We start from the raw sequence: 23,754 nt of genomic DNA, 5'->3' as shown, positions 1-23,754 counted from the left end.
GATACGGAGGCCCAGAGACGTTAAGTGACTGATATCAACTGTACTCCTAGTGATCCTGGGATCCTAATTCTTAAGCTAGCGTTAAATCCTTTAAAATGGTAGCAAGACCAACGGCCATCTACTGGGAGAGATATCATCTCACTAGGAGATTCTGATAACCGCAGTACTGTTTCCCATCCCATCTGCAGACTGGCCTGCAATAAAATCATGCTTGTGCTACCCGGCACTCCAAGAAGATTGTTCTTAGAATAGAATTGAAAGGGAAAGTCTGACTTGGGACGGTCTATAAACAGAAGAGGTATAATTTGGGGGTAGCAACATAGGGAAGGGATTAAGAACACAAGATTTGTAATAGGAAGTGTAGTTTCTTTACTTCTCGGTCTCGTTTCTGTTGTAAAACCTGGATAAAGCAAATAGCTTAGCAAAGCCCATAACAGGTCTGGGTACTTTTAGTACAAGGAGAAGCAAAAACTTGGAAGTATAGGCTTGTGTCATGCCGTTCCTTTTATGTCTCAAGGTCTATGTTTCACAACAATATATATCTACGGGGGCTAACAGCGAGGATTAACAGCGATAACAAAGATGAGGTAAGCCCAAGAAGGCTAGTAGATGACCTGTCAATTGCTTGCACCTGAGACGGGAACGGCCGAACGCGGCAGTTTCAAGTTCCACGCCTTTCAGTGAGCATGCGCAGTGGGGACCTGGGACTGTATCAACACTCCAAAGGTGGGAAATAGAACGAGGAACTCAGGGGAATCTGAGAGGTGATGGGGCTGTACCTCGACCGGCTGCACGTCCACGGTTTTCCGCCGCCGGCTCCCGGCCTCCATCTCCTTGTCATCCTCTTCATCGCTGGGCTTAAGTTCGGTCGCGGGGCAGGCGGCAGAAACGCTGTCTAGGCAAGGACGATTTCTTTTGCGGACGGACACCCGCCTGCGGATGCGGGAACCACCTTCGTCCATGGCAGGGCCTAAGGGCCCAGCCCCAACTTCGTTTCCCGAGACCCAGCCGCCAACCCCCTAGTGGAGGGGTAAGTGCAGCAACGAGGGGAGGGTAGCAACAGGTGGAAGCTGCGCTCCCCTCTCCATCCACCTTGGGAGGACTGTTTTGGGACCGGAAGCGAAGGCACAAACCTGGGAGCCCGCCCTCTCCTCGTCCAGTCGTTAAGTGTGCTGGGCGGGCGGCTCGGCAAGCGGTGGGGGCGGGGTGGGGGGAAGGGGCGGAGAAAGGGAAGGTACTACGCAGGCGTATTGAAAACCCCACCTGCTCTTTTGATTCCCGGCAAACTGCGGAACCTTTGACCCGAGTCCTCGGGCCTCTAGGGGAAGCACACCGGAAGGGACTTGTCAGGACGTTTTAGGAAAGAGGAAAGGAAGGGGAGGAGCAAGGAACCATGGCTGCTCTGGTAGCTCTCTGCAGTGGGCTAGGGAAGAGAAAGTTTACGCGTTTCCCAGCGGCTTTTGTCTGCCTCACAAACCCCGGGACTCGTGCAGGTAAAGTCTCCATATCCTAGGCTCTTTTGTAGCATTGCAGCCATTGGTTTAGCTCTAATTAGGTCGTTGGAGTCGTCGCTGTTAGCTAAAGGACGCCGGTGTTTAGGCGATTGTTTCTCCAAAAGAAGTGGGCATCTGTAATGGCCCGTATTTTAAAGCCGAAGAGGGCGTGAGATGTCTTCCAGTACAGTGTTTTAACGTACGAGGAGCGATTCTCGAAAAGAGGCAGGGACTTGCCCAAGATCTTCAGGTAGACTTGGGAAGGAAGGAGCATTTTCAGTCGCAGATATCCGAGGGCCATGTGACATAGGCCACGGAATCTATCACTTCTGCACTTTTATCTGCTTTGTGTATTTTTTGTAGAGTCTTGTTTTCATTTTCCCTTTGGTATGACAGTGCCTTTCAGTTTGCATTAAAATCTGTCTCTACCCATGGGAAATAAATTTCAGGAACAGGTTGTATGGCTAGAGGTATATATGCCTTTTCCCCAACGCCCCAGAAAGCATATTTATCCTAAGTCTACCACTGCCTCAAACCTAAAAGCCCTTTATTTTACTTTGTTAGTAATAATGAACATAAACCTTTTACATTGTGTCCCTTAGTTCATCTTGCCTCAACAGAAACAGTCTTTCCTTAGCTGCTGAGCTAACAAAAAATACTTTGTTGCTGTTTCTGTTTAATTGCAGTGCTGTGGAGAAGTTGTTCACAATATAAACAGGTAACCAGCAATGAGGACCTGGTAAGATTTTTTTTTTTCTTCCTTTTAATAAGGCATTTGCAACTAAGACCAGATTATGTCTTAGCTTTTAGAGTTCAGCTGAAGGACAGAGACAATTAAGATGATAATCATTAATCTGAGTTTGAAAATTGTAATTTATTGATGAAAGTGATGTCGCTCAGTTCTGACTCTTTGAGATACCCCATGGACACCAGGCTCCTCTGTCCATGGGATTTTCTAGGCAAGGGTACTGGAGTGGGTTGCCGTTTCCTTCTCCAGGGAAATTTATTGATGAGTAGCCACTTAAGTGAACTTCGAGGTAAGCGAATTCCTAGATTCTTAGCAAGAAGCATGACTTCTGCAACGCCACTTCTGCTTTGGGAATTTAAAAAGGTAGTTTTGATGCATGCTGTAATTGCAGAAAGTCCAACAAAGAGGTTGTGCAAAGTTTATCCATACCTTGACTCCCTGTCCTCATTTCAAATTCAATTCTATTTTTATCTTAGTCATTAAATTTTTATACCAGGACGTTAAATACAGTTTCTTCTAAACAGTAGATGTATGTTTTTTATGGATTTCAAGTACTAGCATTGGATTTAGGCAGTATAGCTTTTCTTGCTACATACAAAGACAATTTGATACTAGTTAGACCACATGAAACACATAGAGAAGGAATAGTCATTACACGTGAGTTGAATGCAAATTGCATTAGGAACATTTGAGGAATTGGAAGAAACAAAAGAACTCCTATAGTCTCTTTGAGCATCCATCTTGGTCATCTAATTCATACCATAGTCAAGAGAGTAAATGAAATTACTAGAGCTTCTCTTTAGGTCCTTAAATCCCACTGAGACTCTCATGAAAGCTAAGGGTTCCTCAGAAAAAGGCACAACGTCCCATTTATTTGAAGTTTTTCGTGCAACTACAGGGGCTGAAGACTTCAAAGCCATTTCTAGATTCAGAATCTGTATACTGGAGACACCTAAAGTGATTTTAGGACGGAAGCCGTGTGATGGAAGCTTTAGAAGCAGTAATGAACAAAGAAAAACCAAAAAGGCTGGCACAAACTTATAGTCTGGGACTGTTTTAAATTGTTATAAAACAATTTTATACTACTATAAAATTGTAGTAGAAAAGAAAAATTAAATCTGGGAAGTATTCCATAACCTGTGGAGACATTGGGGCTTCCCAGGTGGCGACAGAGGTAAAGAATCTGCCTGCCAATGCAGGAGACATAAAGAGACGTGGGTTCAACCCCTGGGTCTGGAAGATCCCCTGGAGGAGGAAATGGCAACCCACTCCAGTATTCTTGCCTGGAGAATCCCATGGGCAGAGGAGCTGGACTACAGTCCATGGGTCACAAAGAGTTGGACACGACTGAAGTGACTTAGCACACACATGGGGGCATTGTCTTTTTATAACACAAAAATATCAGTGAAACATCTAGAGAATTGTAGGGATGAATCTCGAGATTATACTAGTTTAAGAATTGCATATGTTATCTGTTGTGCTGTCTTTCTTAAGTATAAGAATTTTTAGTCACCTACAATCTGGGCAAAGCATTTTTAATCACTTACTGAAGATTTTTTCTCCAAAGATTATATTTTTCACAGAATCATCCTCCATCAATAAATCCCTCCTTAGCCAAACTAAAGCAAGATATTTGTACAAAATATGTGTGGGTACATGCAAACCTTTAAAATGGCCTTTTTCAGAAATAACTCTTATTTTTCTTTTCTAAGCCAAGCTGTTGTTGTTTATTCATTTTCACAGTAAGAAAGGTACAACTAATCCCTTGGAGAGATTTAAATGTGGTACCCTAAGATTTAAGTTTTTTTGATTCAAAGTTAACACAAAATGCATTATCAGATTTTTGTTTTCTTCCTTTATGCTAGCCTATTCCAATGGAAAATCCTTATAAGGAGCCTCTGAAAAAATGTATCTTGTGTGAAAAACGTGTAGATTATAAGAATGTACAGGTGAGATCTGGTTTTACTTCACTGTGATACTTGATTTGGGACTTTTGCTCTTTTACTAATACAGTAGAGAAGCAAGTTGGCTTTTATAATAGGCTTTGTGTAGGAGTGACTGTTTCAGCTTCGTAATTTCAAATCTGGTTATACTTTTATGTATAAGGCAGCTGTTTTATTAAAATAGGAACCTCTTGGCTGTCCTTCATTTACTCTTAATCATCTCAGTGTTTCTTGTTTTTCGCTTTGCCCCAAACCTCTTAACAGTAGCTCCCTGTGGCAGTGATTCTGTCGCTGGAGTTGAGTAGTTAGGGAAAAGCTCCTGTGTTGAAGTTGCTATCTGTACCTCACCACCAGTATCACTATTTTGAATTCATTTTATCTGTTGTCGAGCGCTCAGCAGATTAAAAGTGGCAAATTTGGGGAAGAAGATGGTGTTGGAGTTAAGTATACTGATAGTATAAAGTGATAGCTTCTTTGGTGGGAGAAAATCCAAGAAACTGTAAAGTGCAAGTATTAGGATTAATAAAACATAAGTAACAGCAAATGGCCTGATATACCTGTACATCTTGAAGACCTCACTATAGTCTGATATTATGGGACAGCCTATCATGACAGATGGGATGTTCTGAAAAGTTATCTATGGAAAAGTCAAAAAAACAGCTTTAGCACTGAAAGAACATGCTCATTAATTTGTTGTATAGACTTTTTTTTGACACACTGGGGAAGAGATGTTAACTTTCGCCAATTACTTTAGTTACTTAAAAAGGATGACCTGTTAATAGAATGAACATAACTCAGTGTTTTTATTTGTATTTTTGAAGTTTGTCTAAAATTTATTAATAAGCCTTTTGTAGCTTGAAGGTGACATAAGGTTTGTGTTTTGAAATGTACACAAGGTTGAATACAAGTGTATTAACATATACTTTTTTTCCTTTCCAAATATAACTCAAACCAGCTTTTATCCCAGTTTATTTCTCCATTTACTGGATGCATTTATGGAAGGCACATAACAGGTATTTTGTTTTCTATTACAGCAATTTAAATGTAGATAAGCCTACTTCTGTTATTTTAAAAAATGGGCAGATTTTCAAATATTGCCACAAATTACTATTAGACCAAAAACTATGGATACTTTGAGAAAGTCTCTTCTGAGGCTGAAAGGGTAATTATTTTGCGTATCTTCTTATACTCAGCTAACTATATAAGGTGACAACAGAGAGAACTCGGGCTTTGCTGTTCTGGAATACACTGTAGTCATCCTCAGGCTCTCATTTAAACCAGGGGCCTATTGCCTACAGGCCAGATCGGATCTGCCACTTGCTAAATAGCTTAGTTTCCACAATGTCTGAGCTACAAGAGCAGAATTAATGATGACAGAGACCTGGCCCACAAAGCCCAAGATACTTATTCTAAGGCTCTGTACAGTTTTCCAGCCATTCTGTGACATAACTGTCATGCATTTTGAATGCTGGCATTTTTTTATGAATAAGAAAGTATTTTCTCTTATAGGTCTTTGTGGGAAGAAACAAAAAGAAGTCACAAAAGCAATTAAGAGAGCTCAAATATTGGGTAAGAGCATCTGAAAAACTGAATTATGCTAAACAAAATTTTGCTCATTGTCTTTTGTGAAGAACTTTCATTCTTTCTTCACAGGGTTTATGCCAGTTACATACAAGGATCCTGCCTATCTCAAAGACCCTAAAGTTTGTAACATCAAATATAGGGAGTAAATTATATAAAGTTATTACCAATAAACATATTTTGCAATAAGTGGTTGTGTGGTGCTAATACTGGCTCAACCTATAAGATTTAATAACCACTGAGTAGAAAAACTAACAGGCTAAATCTTGTCAAACTATAAAGTATTAAGTTTTTAATTCTTATAGTAATTTGGGATCATGAGTAAAAAGTGTTTCAGGAGTGAGGCTTCCTCTTCATGTCAGAATGCTCACTAGGTAAATCAGATTATTTAAAATGTTAATACTTAAAAATAAAATAAAATGTTAATACTTGTCACATTTACATATATATTTTAAAATGTTAACACTTGTTACATTTAACGTACACATACATTTAAAAAATTGTTACTGTGGAGTCTTAGATCTGGCCCCCCAAACAGTTCATACAACACACTGCTGACAATGTGATGTCAAACACGGCAGGGCTGACTTGCACTGGAACTTGACTTTATCCCCAGATTTTGTGTTGTAAACAGGACTGTAGAGTGTGGGTGCAGGGCAGTGGGATGCTTGTGTAGTGTACAAATCCCACAGGACAGGGTGTGGATTTGAAATTGTTAAGGGAGATTTCCTAACAAGCAGGTAAGTAAGCCTGATTGGGACCAGACGTCTTCTCTCTGCAGATGTCACATGGGGATGGCCAGTGGTGCAGTCTGTCACAGGACCCAACACTCAGCTCTGGACTAGTCTATCATAAACTAGTAGTGTCCTCTAAATAAGCCGATCCATACGCAATCTGTTCTACATCTCTTACTCTAGTAATACAAACAAATCCCCAAAAGACAGAGAATGAGAAAAAAATGTCTTACAAGCATTGTTTCTCTCCTCATTCCCTGAAGGTTGGGACATCAAGCTTATTTTAAAATTAGGGCTCAGACAGAACCCTATTTCCTCTCCTGTCCTGTGCTGCTTAAGTAACCAGTGAAGCAATCCAAACAGCAACTCATGATTTGTACACATCATCCCAGGTACTATGTGGGCTCCATAAGCTCCCCACAGTAACTAATGTCTGTTAACACATAAATAAAAGATGACAGGAAATTCATAGCTAATATTAAAAAAACCATCACTTAGGAGGTCACTGATGGAAGAGCAATGTGTGGGTTCAGCATTTCACCCAGAGAGTAAAACATGAAGTCTTCATGTGATGTGTCTTCATGGGAAATTCTGTTATGGAAAAGACATACAAAAACCAAACCATAAAAGTGCTCTTAACCAACCTCCACTTAACCAACTCACTGAACAGGGGCTTTACATCCTCCGTAAAAACCACATGGAAGCCCACAACTCTCTTCATCTGTTGAGTTCTGTATTACCAAGAATCAGTTATTTTGTTCCCAGATCTATGTCAGTTCTTTTTTTGTACTGATGAATATAAGCATTAAAAAGACGTTACTATTGCAATGAAAACCAAGTAAAATGCTTTGAGAAGACCTGATTAAAGGCAACTAACTTTTAGTCAAATTAGGTGTGGTTAAGACAAATAAGATTGGGAGTGGGAAATGAAAAAACCCTAGTAGCCTTTTGTACTTAGGCTGCTTTGCAAACGTCTTTAAAGAAACTAAAACTAGGGCTTACCTAAGTGATGGGTGTGATTCACATAGAACTCCAGTAGTGTTAGTTGTTCAGGTGTGTTCCACTCTTTGTGACCCCGTGGACTGTAGAATGCCAGGCTTCTCTGTCTATGGCATTCTCCAGGCAAGAATGCTGGAATGGGTGTTCTTCCCTCTTCAGGGGGTCATCCCAACCCAGGGATTGAGCCCAGGTCTCTTGTACCGCAGGCAGGTTCTTTACCATCTGAGCCACCAGGGAAGCCCAGGAACCCCAGTACAGTCATAAAAATGTTCCTGGCCCGACGAAAGTTTGACAAATGAATATATACTTCTGCTTTATGTTAAAATGAAATCTCTGTGATAGACATCATTCATATTTATATGTATCATTTGGGTCCCACTTAATGGGCTTTTTCACCTAACTGAACAAGTGTTGATCCAAACACACTGCATTACCAGGCTTGTTCTGTACTCAAATTCTTAGAGCTGAACACAGTAAAAAAAAAAAAAAAAATACATCTGGCTTTCCCCTTCAGCTGATCAAAAATCTCCTTTTGGCCCAAAAGAATCAGAAGGTAGGAGACTGTGGATATTCACCAGAACCCTTCCTTCTCTCAACCTCTTCATCTGTCTCTGGGCTGCTCACTGTGGATGCTTCTTCTTGGTTACTGCTACTGCTATCTGTTTTAGAGGGTCTAGTCTGTATCTCTCCCAGCCGTGACTTCTTGAACTGCCACCCATCATCGGTGTCTGAGGCTTTCCGCTTGGTCACCGGCAGGGCACTACGAGCTGGACTAGCTTCAGGAAAGTCTGTGTATTCCACCATTAGGGTTAGGTTGTCTACCCCACTGAGAGGGTGGGTGGTAGTACAGCTACTTCCAGAAATGCGCCTATTTTTCAAGGAGATAACACATGAGTGAAGAAGTTCACAATCTGGAAAAAAGGTCCGTAAGGCTTGACAAAGCAAAACGTTCTCCTGAGGGTCTTTTTGGACATTCTTCTCTCCTAAACAAGCAAACAAACAGTTCAACATACGGGATCTGTACTACAAAGCTCTTGTATTTATTTGTAAGTAAAGTCAAAAAAGGACTTTAAAGAATTCTACCAGATTACCTACATTAAGAAAAATTATAATCCCAAATTTGTATGTCACACTATGCTAAAAGGAAATTAAAGTTATATTTCTTAATATCAACATAGTATAGCTGCAGTTGTACCATGTTCTTTGTTGGGTGGGGTTTAAGAATATTAATAGAAGTTATTTTTAATCTTCAGGTGGCAAGTTCATCAGCTAGTGCAATCACCTCATCCATAATTCCAATCAGTGAGAATTTTTCTTTAAAGCAAAGAAAGTAGTGATAACATGAACTTTTTACTTACGTGTTGCTTGCATCTGTGCTTGTTTTCTTTTTTTAATTTCTCCTTTTAATCTATTTACATCATTTAGTAGTTTTTCTACGGCTCTCTCACTGTGTTCTACTTTTTCACATATACTCTGCAAAGTAAAATAATTTAAGGGCATAGCTAAAGTTCCAAATTGTTACTACAGTCTAGGTTCACAAATAATACAAAATCCTATATCATTGATTATTTTCCTTTAACATTTTATTTTGCAGTTTTCTGAAGGAATAAGTTCCCACTTACACAGTTTTATCATTCAAGTTATTTCCTAGATAATACACAGAAAAAAGATATTTAACTTGCTTGGAAACAAATTATTTTGAGATGCATAGTTACTGCAAACATGTAACATTAAGAAACAATAAATATGAAAAAAGTAAATTGTTTTACTATTACAAAATAAAACAACTGATGGTTTTAATTCCTGTAAAGCTATTTATGAAATGCAGAATGGTCTTAAATGTGTCATCAGTTTTTAAGTACTAACACCCTTTGATTCAGTGATTTCATTTTGGGAATATATCTTAAATAAGAAAAATTTATATATGATGATGGTTCTCAAAATACTATCAGATGAAAAATAACTAATTTCCAACTATAGTGTAGTAAGCCTGTTTTCGTGCATACTTATGGCACTTCTCCACCCAGCCATTTCTCATGAACTTACGCATCCTGCCCTCAGAGTTCACCAGCAACCTTTCACCAGCCCGACCCAAGCAGAAATACTACAGCAGCCAACTGGCCAAGTCCTAATCTCTCGAACAGAGGAGATCTAACTGCAGAGGCTGTGGGTTAGCTGCTTTCTCGCCAGCCAGTGGGTGAGGAAACAAGATCCGTACAGACTGAAGGAAACCAGTGTGCAGACTCAGGAGTCCAGATGGCGTTCAAGCTCCTGGTTCTAGTTCCTTCCTAGGCTCAGTGACCTGCCGTCTCTTCCTCTCACAGACCTCTCCATTCCCTAAATTAGCCCAAGTTGGTACTTTTAACGGTAAGAGTTCTAATATACCACTTTAAGAAATATACTATTAAAAGGAACTAAAATATGAGAAATTACTTAATGATACATCAAATAAAAATCATGATACAAATTTCTATGTCCCCATCACTGTCCACAGGATAAAAGCATGTATATGTTGGGGGAAAACTGAAGAATGTGACAAAGTGCAAACAGTTCAGTTACAATGGTGAGACTCTTGACGTTTCTCTATTTTCTAAAGTTTCTGTAATGTTATTCACATTAAAAAAAAAAGTAGTACAATATTACTAGTGTGTAAAATGTATTGACCCCATTTCTCTTGGTGCGCTATCCTGAGTGTGGTGGGCACGGAGCATGCTACTCGGATCCCCATCTGCAGGAAGCAGAGCTGACCGATGGCTCCTGCTGCTATCCTGGTTCCACTACTGTGTTCGTGCTTAGGTCAGCTCCCCCGGGGCCTCTCTTAGCCAATGACTGAGCACAGTGAGGATATGACAGTATTCCTATAGGACACCTTTGCTCAGACTCTGCATCATCTGGCTGAAGTTTTTCTGGCCATTAGTCCACAGCTCTTCCTATCCCCCTCAACCCTTCTTCCCTGTCTCCCCTCTCAGGTGTCAGACTTAACATGGCAAGTCTCCCTGTCACTCTTGGGCCCTCCGCTTTATTCTTCAGAGGCCTAACAAACCACTTGCATGTCTGAATTCCCGTGTTGACGTCTACTTCTCAAGGGACCTGAGTGGACACAGTGAGACAACTCAATACTGTGGCAGACTGTTTTGTTCTCAAATATTTGCTCCTCTTTTTATCCTGTAAAAGGGTCATGCCTACTACCATGGCATCCTCTGGTCAGTAAAATGTGAGTGGAGGTGACATGCCAGCTCTGAGCAGAAGTTCTAAGAGCTGCTGTGACTTTCCACCAGTTCTACTGCTCTTTCCCCTGTCATAAGATGAACTTGCCCCACATTAAGGGCTGGACCCCAGAATGAAGATGACATTTAGAAGAGAATGCAGCCAAGACACCGTGTGAATGAACTTTTATTTCTGTAGGTCACTGAGATGGAGGTCTTCGGTAATGAAGCTAAACTAATACAAAAACTTATGTCTAGTCAACTATGAAGCTGTCCCAGAGTACATACTCAATGATCAATGTGATATGAACTCTGTAAAATATTTTTAAAATTTTTTAATTGGAGGATAATTAATTGTTTTACAATGTTGTGTCGGTTTCTGCCATACAACAATGTGAATCAGCCATGAATACATGTATGTCCCTTCCCTCTTGAATCTCCCCCCCACCCCCAACCCTCATCCTACCCCTCTAGGTTGTCCCAGAGCACCAGATTGAGCTTGCTATTACATAGCAACTTCCCACTAGCTCTCTGTTCCACATATGGGAATGTGTATGTTTCGGGGCTACTGTGTCAATTCACCCCACCCTCTCCTCCCCGCCGCCCCCCCCACCCCCCTGCCCCGGCCGTGTCCACAAGTCTATTCTATAAGAGATCTTTAAATGTTTAACTTACCTTTAATTCATCTTGTAAAGAAGTATACATTTCATTTATCTTCTGTACCTCCTTTAAAGATCCATCTTCTTTAAAAAATTCAGAGCTGTAAAAAAAATTACCATTTTCTTCCAGGCAAATGTACAGAACTCATTTTAATAATACAATGAAAAAACTTCTTTGTAGTTGAGGAACAATGGAAGATTGTTTTTATTGGCTTTGCAGGGACCATCATTTTGTTAACCTGTTTGTATACAGCAAAACCAACCAGAAAACCTAGTTCATCTGTCTTCACCTCAGCAAACTTTTTAGCCTCCTAAATACTATTTCCAGGACTCAAAAAGAGAGGTTAAGTGAAAGCAGACAAAGACTCAAGGAGAGGGGCAGAGGAGGGCTCTGTCTTGGCAATGCCATCCGTCAGTTGTTTCACTAGGTTCAAGCCATCATTGACTGAAAAAGGAAACATTATATATATATACACACACTATATATATAAAAGAAAAACAATTCTAAGGCATATTTTATAAACCCCCCCCCGATTGAGATAAATATAAAACTTTGTGTCTTAAAATCAATGAAACATGATATTCAATTTCAATAAGACACTGTTAAGCACTGTGGGAACACAAAAATAAATAAAATCGAGTTCACTAGTCTCATAAAAATTTACATCTAGTAAGTACCCTACATACCAGTGCTGTGAGTCCTGACATTCATTATTCCCTTACTGCTCACAAAACTTGCAGTTCCACAGCTGACACTGTGAGTCTTGACCAAAGCCTTATTTTTCTTTATTTAATATCCAATATAATTTTTTTGCCTTTATAATCTGAACTGCTAACTTAGAAAATTATTGAGGCTAGCTCCTTAATCTAAGAGTAAATATGTCACAATATGTAGGCTGTACACCACCACCCCCTTTCATATTTGATAAATGGACTCATGCTGGAAGGAAATAGAGAAGTTAAAGGTCTCGTTTACTTGAATAAACTTCAGGAATGTGGCCATTAGTCAGTTTTCCTTTCATTTTTATTCTCTTTGTAATAAAAAAAAATTAACTTCAAAAAATGAATAGGAGTTAAGTTTACTGGGAAAGCAGTTGAGGAATCTCACCTGTGTGTTTTTACTGCTCGACTGAAACCAGCGGATGTACAGGAACCAGATGAAGTTTTATAACCCAGTTGTTCGGACATGCCTAGATTGGCCACCACTAAAGGTATCCTATGAAAAAGTCTGAAGAAATAATTTTTAAAATAAATTTAAAGTGAAAGGCTAGCATCTAGTTATTAGTATAGACTGCCTTTTCCCTACAAGATTTAAAAACAAACAAAAACCCCATTTCTTACTACTTACCCAAGAAAAATTTATTGAGGCAAGTGGCTTTTAAAAATTGTGAGATGTGCATAGTGTACAATTATTGTGTGAAAAAACATTTAATGGCTATTTTAACTGATCACCACATGTGAAAATAAGGTATTACCATTGCAATTCTTCCTATCTTTCATGAATGATATAATTACTCTTTATTGGTACTCTGAACTTCATTTTCATACTCCATGAAAATGCTGTCTATATTTCCTGTGAAGAGTCCTATTAACTCATTTTGTTGGATCAACAAGAAACACTTTGTCTACAGAGTCCAAAATTCTGTTCTGTACATCATGTCAATGTATGACAAAAACCACAACAATATTGTAAACTAATTAGCCTCCAACTAATAAAAATAAATGAAAAAAAAAGAAACACTTTGTTTCCTGGCAGAGGTTAACAGAAAAGCTGCTCAGGTACACAGGCTTCAGTACTACATTATATTCCTTAGCAACCAATATCTAAAGCATGCATATGCTTTCCACCTTATGGCAAATAACAGCGAATTCTCAGTGTCAGAAACACAAGTCATCATTCCACTGTTTAGTTGCTAAGTCGTGTCCAACTCTTGTGACCCCAGGGACTGTAGCCCATCAGGCTCCTCTGTCCATGGGATTCTCCAGAGAAGAATACTGGTATGGGTTGCCATACTGGACTTCTAATTTCCTTATCTGACCTTCATTTTCCCATCTATAAAGAACCAATGTTAAAACAGACCAAAAAGAATTACTGTGACAATCTAATGCCAATACACAAAAACAGTAAGCCATAAAAAGTACAATGAAAATACTGAGCACATTTTTCTGTTATCTGAAAAGAGCCAGTAACTGGCCAACATTTACCCTTTCTGAGGTTTATATAAGGCATGCTCCAGTCGATGAGTAGAGCAGCTTTCTGTTATTATACTTGGTGTTAGTAACAGAAAAACAAGTTCCCGGCTTGAAAGATGCCGCTGTAAGTTTTTGTGAAGAAGTCTCTCTCTAAATGTCATGATCTGCTCTGAATGACGTCGGAATTTGTACCAACCAACCACATCCTGAAAGAAAATAATATATCAGGTGTATACCTTCATGGTTACAATTATTATGTGTCTTACTGTCATAATTAAGTAGTGAAACTGACAATCTTAAAAATGGCTTTCTTAATATTCAGCAAGATTTGGGGCCTAAATAAACAGAACATACACTTAAGAATATGCTTTAACCTTGTACATAGTGTGCAAACTGACTTGCAGTTAAATTACTTTGCATTCAGTTACAGGGCTACAATTTTATTCAATATGGATTAAAGGAAAAATTCTTAACTTCCTCTAGTTCTCTGATGGCATTTTCTATCTTAAATCTTAATATTTAGTCAAAATTTAAATGAAGAAAGTGTCAATGAAAACTAATTAACTTCTGTCTGGATCCTTGGTTTGCTAAGGAAGTAAACTGAAGCCAATAATAGCTTTTAATTGAAATTTATACAATAGGCATGTTATCACAGACTTCGTTGCAAGATTAAGACCATATGAAAGGGTTTTGTAAATTATAACGTGCTAAACAAATGTGTTGTTAGTATCACTAAACCTTTTTCTTCAAACTGGGAAAAATCTCATTTACTGGAAACTTAGTACTAAGAGAAAAACTACCACTTTGGAGATCTCTGACAGTTTCAGCAACTAATTTTTTAATGTTTGCATGTTTAAATTGAGGAAATTAAAATTATTTTAAAATGAAAACATTTTTACAAGTACATTTTAAAAAATTTATTTTTAATTGAAGGATAATTGCTTTACAATTGTGCTGTTTTCTGCCTTACATCAACATGAATCAGCCACAGGTATACACATACCCCCTCTCTCTTGAACCTCCCTCTCACCTCCCACCCCATCCCACCTCTCTAGGTTGTTACAGAGCCTGGGTATGAGTTTGCTGAGTCATATAGCAAATTCCCATTGGCTATCTATTTTCAATATGGTAGTGTATGTGTCCATGTTATTGTTTCCATTCATCCTACACTCTCTTTCCTCCCCTCACCTCCGTGTCCATAAGTCTGTTCTCTATGTCTGAGTCTCCACTGCTGCCCTGCAAATAGGTTCATCCGTACCATCTTTCTAGATTCCATACATTCCATACATTAATATATGATATTTATTTTTCTGTTTATGACTTACTTCATTCTGTATCACAAGCTCTAGGTTCATCCACCTCATTAAAACTGACTCAAATGCATTCCTTTTTATGGCTGAATAATGTTGCATTGTATATATGTATCACAGCTGCTTTATCCATTCATCTGTCGATGGCCATCTAGGGTTCCTCCATGTCCGAGCTATTTACAGGTACATTTTTAAATACCCAAATATAATTGGAGGAAAAGCTCAAGCATTTTCAACAAGGGATGCTTTTTGAAAGAAACTTCCTTTACTAAATCTACTTTTATTCTCGACTAAGAGATCAAGAAGTTTTAAGGGGAAATAAGTACCAAGAAACAAATATTGTCTTTGAACAAAAATGTTTTTTGATCATTCAGCAAGTTTTAACTGAACACCAAGCAGGCTGGGGAGGACCCAGGTGAGGTGCTGTGTGGGAAACCATCCCTGCAATAGGAGAAACTAACTGCAGCCACGGAAAAGGACGGCAGTGGCGTGAATCCGTAATAAGTGGTGTGGGAAGGGGCATGGTGGGGATGGAGAAAAGGGAGACACTAGGTAAGCCAGAACAGCCAGGAGAAGGAGAGAACAAGATGAAGATTCTTCATGACTAGCTTTGCTTTCAGAGAAACCCCTCTGAATTTCTGGAAAGCACAAGCCGTTCCTCACCTGCTTTATAGAAGACACTGTGAAGACATGCTGCTTGAAAGTTCTGTCAAAGTATTACACATTTTCAGGAGCTTAAAATAATACATATAATACAAAAAGAGAAAGGGCAAATCAGGGAATACCTTCTTGACATTCGATAATATTTTCTTCAGTGCCTGCTCATTTACTTCACCGGAAGAATTATAAAAGCTGTAAAAGACAAAATTAAAGGCATTTGAAATAAACTAAAACTAGGCATGATTTTATTGGCACTTTTAATTTTAGTTACTCCTAGCCCAACAACCCAACATTCATAGACTTACTTACCTGTGAGATGAAGTTCTAAAATAAATAGAGAAAGTTCTCAAATGAACAGACTTAAAAGTGGTAGTAATATGTGGTCCATAAGCAATTAAAAAGGAAAAGGAATGGAGAAACTTCAAGGGATAAGTATGGGTACCACATTTTTTTTAACCTAAAACAAAACAAACTATCCATTAAATACAGGTATTTGTAAGTTCACATAGCTAGTTCACAATTTACATACTAAAACTTTTTTTTACAATAATGACACATACAAAAGAATGTGTAATGAAGCAAAACAAAAAGAAAACAATTTATTCATTGCTAATTCCAAAAGCTACACTTAAATTAAGAGAAGTGCTTTGGGAGTTGGTTGTCTTCTGGGGGGGTCGGGAAGGGACAGGTATTAGTTTAGTGATCTCTGTTCTGTAGCTGGAATGTTAAATATAGATAGGAAATCTAGGGAGAACTGAAAAGTATTTCTACAAGATTCTAAAGCATTGACTTCCAACTTTCTTTCCCCTCCAGGGCTGGCAAATATCTTCCTCCTTTTTAACTTCCATCAAGATCAACAATGATGAGACATCTGTTATGCCAAATTCCTGACAAATACTATTCACTGTAATAGGCTTTTAGTGGTAACTCTAATCTGTACACTGAAAAAATTTAGCTACATAAAAGTGAAAAAATATATCCTAATAGGCAATATACTTTTTCAACTTACAAAATAGACAAAGTGTTCTACCTCTAAAGGGGAATAGTTCAACTCATTGAACAGACTCTTCCATCTCACCTATTCATTCCAACATGAAAAATCTAAATACAAGAGTTTATTCCTGTGTTTTCTCTGGGATGATTCACTTCTGAGCTTCTCAAACTGGGGAATAAGGCAACATACCAGAGTGTAAAAGTAGCAGCAGGACAACAGTGTACATCTTCTGTGCAAGCGCTAATTTATGCGACGCTTTTGGGAAGGGGGGCATTTTTTTGGTAGAAATACATTGTGCAGTAGAATTCATGTGAAATGGCTTAATTTTTTTTTAAGTGATTTTCAGTTTCAGGCTTCAATGGGCTGTTTTCCAGATTTCCCCCAGATTTCTGAGTTAAAGAGAATCAGTGTATTTCAGTAGCAAGCTTTAAGGAACAATGTATCAGAGCAGTGTTGATAAACTTTCCCTGTAAAAGGGCCAGAAAAGTAAATATCTTAGGCTTTGAGAAACAGTCTCTGTTACATATTCGTCCTTCATTTTAACTCTTAAAAAATGTATCATTTATGGACGGCCACATTATTTATGGGGCCACAGTTTGCCACCCTGTGTATCAGAATACAAAACTGAGTAGGAAGGCTTATCCAGCTCGGATTCCATGAAGTATGGTATTGAAAGGCTGTTTTTAATATGTGCACCTATATCATTTAAAACCAGAGAGAAACAGGACAGCATGCTGTAGGATTAGAACTTAAGAAATCCGAATTCCTCTAGTTATGCCCTACTGCTAACCTGTTAGTTATTCCATCCCCTGCCCCACAATTCTGTAAACCTAAAAGGCTGAGGCATGGGTTCCTTATCACTGGATCGGACGGCATCCTCAGCTCTAAGACTCTATTAAAAGCTGATCTAATTACGCAAAGTGGTTGCCAGGAGATACTGAATCACTTTCTTTTTTTTTTATTCCCCCTCCTTAATCCATTCCTGTCCCAGAGTTCTTCAAGAAAGTACTCTTTATGAATCTCCACCAAGAATCCCTCGTTCCAAAGGTATTTTCTCATACCCACTGTATATTAGGCAACAGAGAGGAGCTGCGCCCCTTTCCAGTACAGCGGTTTAAGCCACACTAGGCCTCCAGGGGCGGTTCTCACCTTAACTCTGCTCCACGGAAACCCTCACACAACCTCGGAAACGGTGCATACAGTGTGACTCTAAGACATTCACGTACCGTTTACATAAACCATAAAGCTATTTCACCAAAACCACACCTTATTGTTTTATGGTTATAGTTGCTTACTTTATGGAAGGTCACTGATTTGTGTACTTTTCTATGCATTATAAACCTCAATGAAAAGTTTTTAACATCACCACAGCTTATCAGGGTTAAGAATACTACTACTATCTGTAGGGTTAAGAGTGTAGGTTTCCACCCTTGAAAAACAACAGGAAGCAGGCTAGATAAAGAACCTAACCAGTTAATAGACAAAAGGTAACATTAAAAAAACAGAAGTGAGGAAACAGATGATAAACTGGAATAAAAAGGTAGGAAAAAAGGGCTGCTGCTGATGCATGAGAACGTGTCACTGAGTTTACAGTATGCGATGAGGTGATGGGTGGGAGAAGGAAAAGCAATCCTCAAGGTAAACTGGTACCTGGGAGAGGCAGTGAGGACCAGCTGAAGGAAGCAGATAAACACAGAGAAAGAACTATTAGACAGGGCTGAAATGAAGAGGTGAATTTTCAGACATTCAAAAAGTGTTTATTTTAATCTATATCACCATGTATAACTTGTAACTAAGATACTTTGTTAGTTTTGAAGATTCACTTGCAGATAATAATTTTCACAATGGATTTCTGACTTGCCCTTACTACTCACCTAAAAAGCTGATAGCATGAAATGTATTTCTGAATGTCTGGGGAAAAAAAAAAGAATGTTTAGTTATGATTACATTAATGATCACTTGAACAACATATATCAAGCATTTCATGCCAGGATTTACATTACTGTTATCTCATTTAATCCTGACAACAAACCCACGTGATAGATGTTATTATTCCTTCCATTTTAAAGACAAAGCAACAGGCAGAGAGATTTCAACCCAGAGCCTCACTCGTGACTAGAATGCTATTTTCTTTCTAACTAGGTTTAACAATGGCTACACAAAAGACAAGGTCACAGTTGCTATTTTCACTGAGTTCTGAAACACTTATGCTCCAATTCTACCCAACTGATAAAAGTAGCTGTTCAAGGAATTATCTGTTATTCCAACTGGTTGTTTCATAAAGGATTTGTCAGTGTTAATTGTAGACTAGAGAAAAAATGTTCAACATCTCTAAAGAGGTGAGTTTTATTTTCCTGTCTATAGCAATACTACACCTAAATACCTCTAAATTCTGGTAGCTGCAGATACTGTGCAAACATTAGATTCATCATATGAGACATCATTACAGATCGCATATGAAGCAATTCATAGAGAGGTATGAAGATGAATATGGTGTTTCCTCTATCATTCCAAACTTTCAGGTCCCTCAAGATTCAGGAGGGAACAGTGACAAGAGCGAAAGACTCACATATAATCACACAGAAAGTCATCAAGACAATGCAAGCTCTTCCAGGAGCCCCATCTTTCTGTGATTGTCAGAGAGCGTTTACAGGATCACTGTCAGTCATCACCGACCTCACACAGTTCCTATGGCATTGCTTCTCCTCAGGGAGATGCTAGCCAGACTACCTGAAATTTCCTCAGTCACTTAAATCAAAGACATCAGTCTGATTATGGAGAATTTGTGAGTCTTCATCTATATGAGAAAATCCAACACCAAACTGCTGTAGAAGAATTTTTCAAGTAAACATCTGTAGGTTGTACTTTTTTCACTTATCAAACTGGGCTTCCCTGATGGCTCAGACGTTAAAGCATCTGCCTGCAGTGCAGGAGACCCGGTTCGCTCCCTGGGTCGGGAAGATCCCCTGGAGAAGGAAATGGCAACCCACTCCAGTATTCCTGCCTGGAGAATCCCATGGATGGAGGAGCCTGGTGGGCTACATTAGTCCACGGGGTCGCAAAGAGTCGGACGTGACTTCACTGTATTTTCTTTCAACGGTGATGAGGCCTGACCTCTGAGCTTCCCTGGCGGCTCAGACAGTACAGAATCTGCCTGCAATGCAGGAGACCTCGGTTCGATCGCCGGGTCAGGAAGATCCCCTGGAGAACAGAATGGTAACCCCCTCCAGTATTCTTGCCTGGGAAATCCCATAGACAGAGGGGTCCAGGAGGTCGCAAAGAGTTGGGACAGGACTGAATGACTAAAGCTCCAGTTATTTAACCAATAAGTTTTTTTAGTTCTTATCTTCCAAATTTTCTGCACCAGTTTACATTTTACTCCAACCTGTTTTACCTTTTTTGGTCTTGCTTATTCATTCCTTCTTTTGCTGGACCATCTTCCTGCCACTTACATGTATGCAGGAACTGTTTCATCCTTGTCTCCTGACCAGGAGAATCTTGTAATCTTAATCTGCTTCCTATGTCTCACACTGTTTCTTGCTTTGGGTATAGCCACAACTTTAAGAAATGAGTGCAATATATTGTTCTAAAATTTGCCTTTAAAAATTCTTATCTATTCCTTAACAACTGAAAAGTAACTTTCAGCATAAACTATCAAAATAGGAGACACAGAAATAAGTGACTCACCAATTGTATAAATAACTTCAACATCATCCATCTGGGAATCAGTTATGCTGTTCTTGGCTTCACCTTTCACTTCCCCAAGGAGAAAACCTTCCTAGGAAGATAAGAATAAGCAGTATATGGAATACACCAATAGGATTACCATTCAGTCACTTAATTAACTGTTATTTCCCGAGACTTTTACAACATGTGCAAGTGTGTGCAACCAATTGGGGTATACTCAAAAGACCAGGTGCACTCCAGTTTACATGGGACACATGACCAGTTTTAAAAACATGGGTGAAAGTGAAAGTGAAGTCGCTCAGTCGTGTCTGACTCTTTGCGACCCCATGGACTGTAGCCCACCAGGCTCCTCAGTCCATGGAATTTTCCAGGCAAGAGTGCTGGAGTGGGTTACCATTCCCTTCTCCAGGGGATTTTCCCAACCCAGGGATGGAACCCGGTCTCCTGCACTGCAGGCAGACGCTTTGACGTCTGAGCCGCCAGGGAAGCCCATACATGGTTAGAAGAGACTAAAGACTACTGTGACTTAAGCACTCTTGGAAGCACAAAAGGCTTAAAGCCAGAAATGAGAGCACAATGTTTGAGGAAGGAAGAGCAGCATAGTTAGCCTTAGAAAAGACTCCCATTTGTAAGCGAAAGTCGCTCAGCTGCGTCCTGACCAGTTGCGTCTGACACTTTGCGACCCCATGGACTGTAGCCCACCAGGCTCCTCTGTCTGAATTCTTCCGCCCAGGATACTGAAGTGGGGAGCTGTTCCCTTCTCCAGGAGATCTTCCCACCCTAAGGATCAAACCCAGATCTGCCACATTGCAGGTGGATTCTTTACCGGCTGAGCCACCAGGGAAGCTACATTTGTAAGGAAAGTTTACAAAGAGTCTGCCTGCCAATACCGGAGACACGGGTTCAATCCCTGGGTTGGGAAGATTCCCTGGAGAAGGAAAATGGCAACTGGCTCCAGTATTCGTGCCTGGGAAATCCCATGGACAGAGGAGCTGGGCAGGCTACAGTCCATGGGGTCACAAGAGTTGGACACAACTTATCCACTGACCCACCACCCATCTGTAAGAAAATCATAGGTAGAAGGAACAGTGCCAATAACTGACCATCCCAAATGACTAGCCCGACCATCAATGGCACGGGCTTCTGAGAGTCAGTGATGGCTTCTGTGCTATGAAATGACACAAGATGGGCTTTTTAGATTAAGAACTGTGCTCATTATTAATGATCTGGAAATCAATATCAGAGTCTGCTTTATAAAAGAGGAGCCTGGTTCTTTTTAAGATGTAGGCATCTTGCCACAACAGCAGTGACTTCTGTGAATTTCAAAGAATTCAATTATTTCTCTTGGTACACTTAGAGACCCAATGTGCTTGACAATGAATTTTTAACCTTTATAATTAGTTAAGACTACTTTTAAAAATTCATTAGAAGAAGAACACAAAGCAATGTTTCCACAATGTGAGTCTTCATTAGAATCAAACGGGAACAGTCCAGAACTCTATAGTGTTCTAGACAAACCCCTGGAAAAGAGACAACAGAAGACAATACAACTACCCAGAAAACCACCTTTTAAAGGCTTTAGGAGAAAGATCTGAGAAGCAAAGCCCTAACAGTATGGTACTTTGCAAGTGCTAATCCTTTAAGCTACATAGGATTAAACCCATTCTTGTTTATATTTACACTAAGATAGTCGAAGATAATTTCCACAACTACAGGCATTTTAAATCATCATATATTTGCTCTAGGCTAGGTGTTAAGCTACAATGTAATTTAAATTTGCATACACAAAAACTATCAATTCCAACCTTATTAGAACTGCGCCAAAATACTGTTTTGGAAAAGACAAGCCTTTATTACAAAATGAAAGTCACAACATTTAGCAGAAATCATGAGGTTTGGTATAGATATTCCCTAAACCCTCTTAGCAAGTTACTAAGCACTTCCTTTCTTTGGCTCAGACGGCCAAGAACCTGCCTGCAATGCAGGAGGCCTAGGTTTGATTCCTGGGTTTAGGAAGATCCCCTGGAGAAGGGAATGGCAATCCAGTATTCTTGCCTGGAGAATACCAAGGACAGAGGAGCCTGGCAAGCTGTACAGCCCATAGGGTCGCAAAAAGTCGGACACGACTGAACGACTAACACAAAGCACTTCCTCTCTCTGACACTACTCCTCCGGCTCCAAGTTTTACACTGGTTTTTAGTTCCATAAATAAAAAGTTTTAAAAATAGGCTCAATTAAAAAAACAAAAACTACTTTATTACTTAACTTTATCTAGAAGGTCTTGAACCTAGGCAAAAGTGTGAAATCAGGATTTAAATATTTCATATTGGAGGCTGTACTTAAATGTACGCTCAAATGTACTTAAATGTACGCTTATAAAAGCGAAAGCTGAAGCCATAGCTTAAATGTACGCTTAAATGTACTTAAATGTACGCTTACAAAAGCGAAAGCCGAGGCCATAGCTTAATAAATTTGACAACAATGCAAACAAAAGTCAGATACCCGATACAGATCTTTTCCGCGTACTAAGACTGACGCCAAAACAGCCACCGGTGGCATCATCCATCTTTCCTTTACGAGCCATCCATGTGAGCAAACGTGCCCAACTGCGGCCCCGCAAGGGAAACACCGAGTTGTCTGCGAAAACCACGGTCGGGAGCGAGGAGCAAGTTAACCCGCAACGTTCCCAGCCGCGGCGGGAACGCTGTGTGAACTTTCTATTCCTTCACGACCGAGTTCGACCAGAAAAGGGGGACTGCCGAGAGACACGGGGGCGTGCGAGGCACGGGAACGCAAGCGCTGGTTCCAAGAGGGGCGCTGAACCTGGAGAAGGCACCTCTAGGACCGCCCGGGAGCGAGAGAAGGCAGCGCCGACGGCGGAGAGCCCGGGCGGCGGCGGCGGGGAGCCCACGGGCCGGCCCCGAGCAGCGGCGGCCCGGACGTCGCCCAAGCGCGGGGGCTGGGGGGGGCCTTCCGAGGCGACGCCGCATCCCGCCCCCGCCCTCGGCTCACCGTGTCCGAGTCGGTGTTGAGGTGCTGGAAGGCGAGCGCGCCGAGCACAAATCCGGAGAGCACCGCCGACGTGCTCTCGCCCTCCATGCTTCCGTCGCCGCCGCGCGACTCCAGGGGGCGGGGCGTGGGCGGGGCCGAGTGAGGAGGCGGAGTCGCCCGAGGAGGCGGGTCTGCGCCTGCGCAGTGGCCACGGCGCGCTCCGCGGGGTCGCGGGCCGGCGGGCGAGGCTTGGGCGCCCTCTGGTGGGGATGCCGCGGTGAAGAGGTTGTAACTGGTGCTCAGGTCCGTCTTTCTGGGTGTTGGGCAACTGCTCTGTCCAGGGCCAGGAATAGCGCCTTAGCAGCTAACTGCTTCTGAGGGGCCCTGGCATAGATGCGAAAGTATGGGAAATGAAAACAGCTGACAGAATAGAAGCATTGCCTAGTGGCATAATAACACAATGGAAATGCCACGTTTGGAGCTTTCACAGTGTCAGATGCTACGCTTTACCATTTGAAACTTCTAGAATACTAATGACAATGTCAGAGAATGTCTC

General features: G+C 40.5%; 3 protein-coding genes across 8 annotated transcripts in view; 1 reads left to right on the top strand and 2 right to left on the bottom strand.

The window, feature by feature from the left end:
* Window positions 1-1,194, bottom strand: part of HELQ (helicase, POLQ like) — a 43,773-nt gene extending 42,579 nt beyond the window's left edge. Inside the window, exon 1 of one of the 2 annotated variants that reach the window (XM_065914599.1) lies at window positions 780-1,194. In XM_065914599.1, the coding sequence (XP_065770671.1) occupies window positions 780-962 (183 nt within the window). In that variant the 5' untranslated portion in view covers window positions 963-1,194. The remainder of the gene's footprint in view (window positions 1-779) is intronic. The other variant, XM_065914598.1, reaches the window with a different exon arrangement.
* Window positions 1,195-1,343: 149 nt separating this feature from the next.
* MRPS18C (mitochondrial ribosomal protein S18C) lies at window positions 1,344-18,374 on the top strand. Of its 2 annotated transcripts, none has more exons than XM_065914604.1 (6): window positions 1,344-1,493; window positions 2,180-2,232; window positions 4,107-4,190; window positions 5,140-5,197; window positions 5,694-5,753; window positions 16,340-18,374. In XM_065914604.1, the coding sequence occupies exons 1-6, from the start codon at window positions 1,394-1,396 to the stop codon at window positions 16,387-16,389; spliced, it is 405 nt and encodes a 134-aa protein (XP_065770676.1). In that variant the 5' UTR covers window positions 1,344-1,393; the 3' UTR covers window positions 16,390-18,374. The 2 variants fall into 2 exon arrangements, with proteins under 2 accessions (XP_065770676.1, XP_065770675.1); XM_065914603.1 differs by lacking the exon at window positions 16,340-18,374 and adding an exon at window positions 5,838-5,954.
* On the bottom strand, window positions 5,137-23,340 carry ABRAXAS1 (abraxas 1, BRCA1 A complex subunit). 4 transcript variants are annotated; one of them, XR_010660306.1, is made up of 10 exons: window positions 23,220-23,340; window positions 20,208-20,298; window positions 18,395-18,431; window positions 15,652-15,718; window positions 13,569-13,762; window positions 12,472-12,591; window positions 11,380-11,464; window positions 8,857-8,971; window positions 7,502-8,481; window positions 5,137-7,090 (listed from the first exon to the last, which is right to left on the bottom strand). XR_010660306.1 is itself a non-coding variant. In XM_065914600.1 (9 exons), the coding sequence occupies exons 1-9, from the start codon at window positions 23,304-23,306 to the stop codon at window positions 8,045-8,047; spliced, it is 1,233 nt and encodes a 410-aa protein (XP_065770672.1). In that variant the 5' UTR covers window positions 23,307-23,340; the 3' UTR covers window positions 5,137-8,044. The 4 variants fall into 4 exon arrangements, 3 of the variants coding, with proteins under 3 accessions (XP_065770672.1, XP_065770673.1, XP_065770674.1); XM_065914600.1 differs by having other exon boundaries at window positions 5,137-8,481; XM_065914601.1 differs by lacking the exon at window positions 23,220-23,340 and adding an exon at window positions 22,710-23,106 and having other exon boundaries at window positions 5,137-8,481.
* Between the last annotated feature and the right edge of the window lie 414 nt (window positions 23,341-23,754).

The sequence above is a fragment of the Muntiacus reevesi genome, chromosome 22, assembly GCF_963930625.1.
Source record: "Muntiacus reevesi chromosome 22, mMunRee1.1, whole genome shotgun sequence".
NCBI classification, from domain to species: Eukaryota; Metazoa; Chordata; class Mammalia; order Artiodactyla; family Cervidae; genus Muntiacus; species Muntiacus reevesi.
This window is presented reverse-complemented; position numbering and strand designations above follow the sequence as displayed.

Excerpts from the sequence above, each read along its gene's own strand:
- MRPS18C (XM_065914603.1), top strand. The coding sequence starts at position 1,394 with ATGGCTGCTCTGGTAGCTCTCTGCAGTGGGCTAGGGAAGAGAAAGTTT. Across the intron at positions 1,494-2,179 it reads AAACCCCGGGACTCGTGCAG|TGCTGTGGAGAAGTTGTTCA; the intron begins GTAAAGTCTCCA and ends GTTTAATTGCAG. Across the intron at positions 5,754-5,837 it reads TAAGAGAGCTCAAATATTGG|GGTTTATGCCAGTTACATAC; the intron begins GTAAGAGCATCT and ends CTTTCTTCACAG.
- ABRAXAS1 (XM_065914600.1), bottom strand. The coding sequence starts at position 23,306 with ATGGAGGGCGAGAGCACGTCGGCGGTGCTCTCCGGATTTGTGCTCGGC. Across the intron at positions 15,719-18,394 it reads TCATGCTATCAGCTTTTTAG|CTTTTATAATTCTTCCGGTG; the intron begins GTGAGTAGTAAG and ends TGTCTTTTACAG. Across the intron at positions 8,482-8,856 it reads AGCACAGATGCAAGCAACAC|GAGAGAAGAATGTCCAAAAA; the intron begins GTAAGTAAAAAG and ends TTGCTTGTTTAG.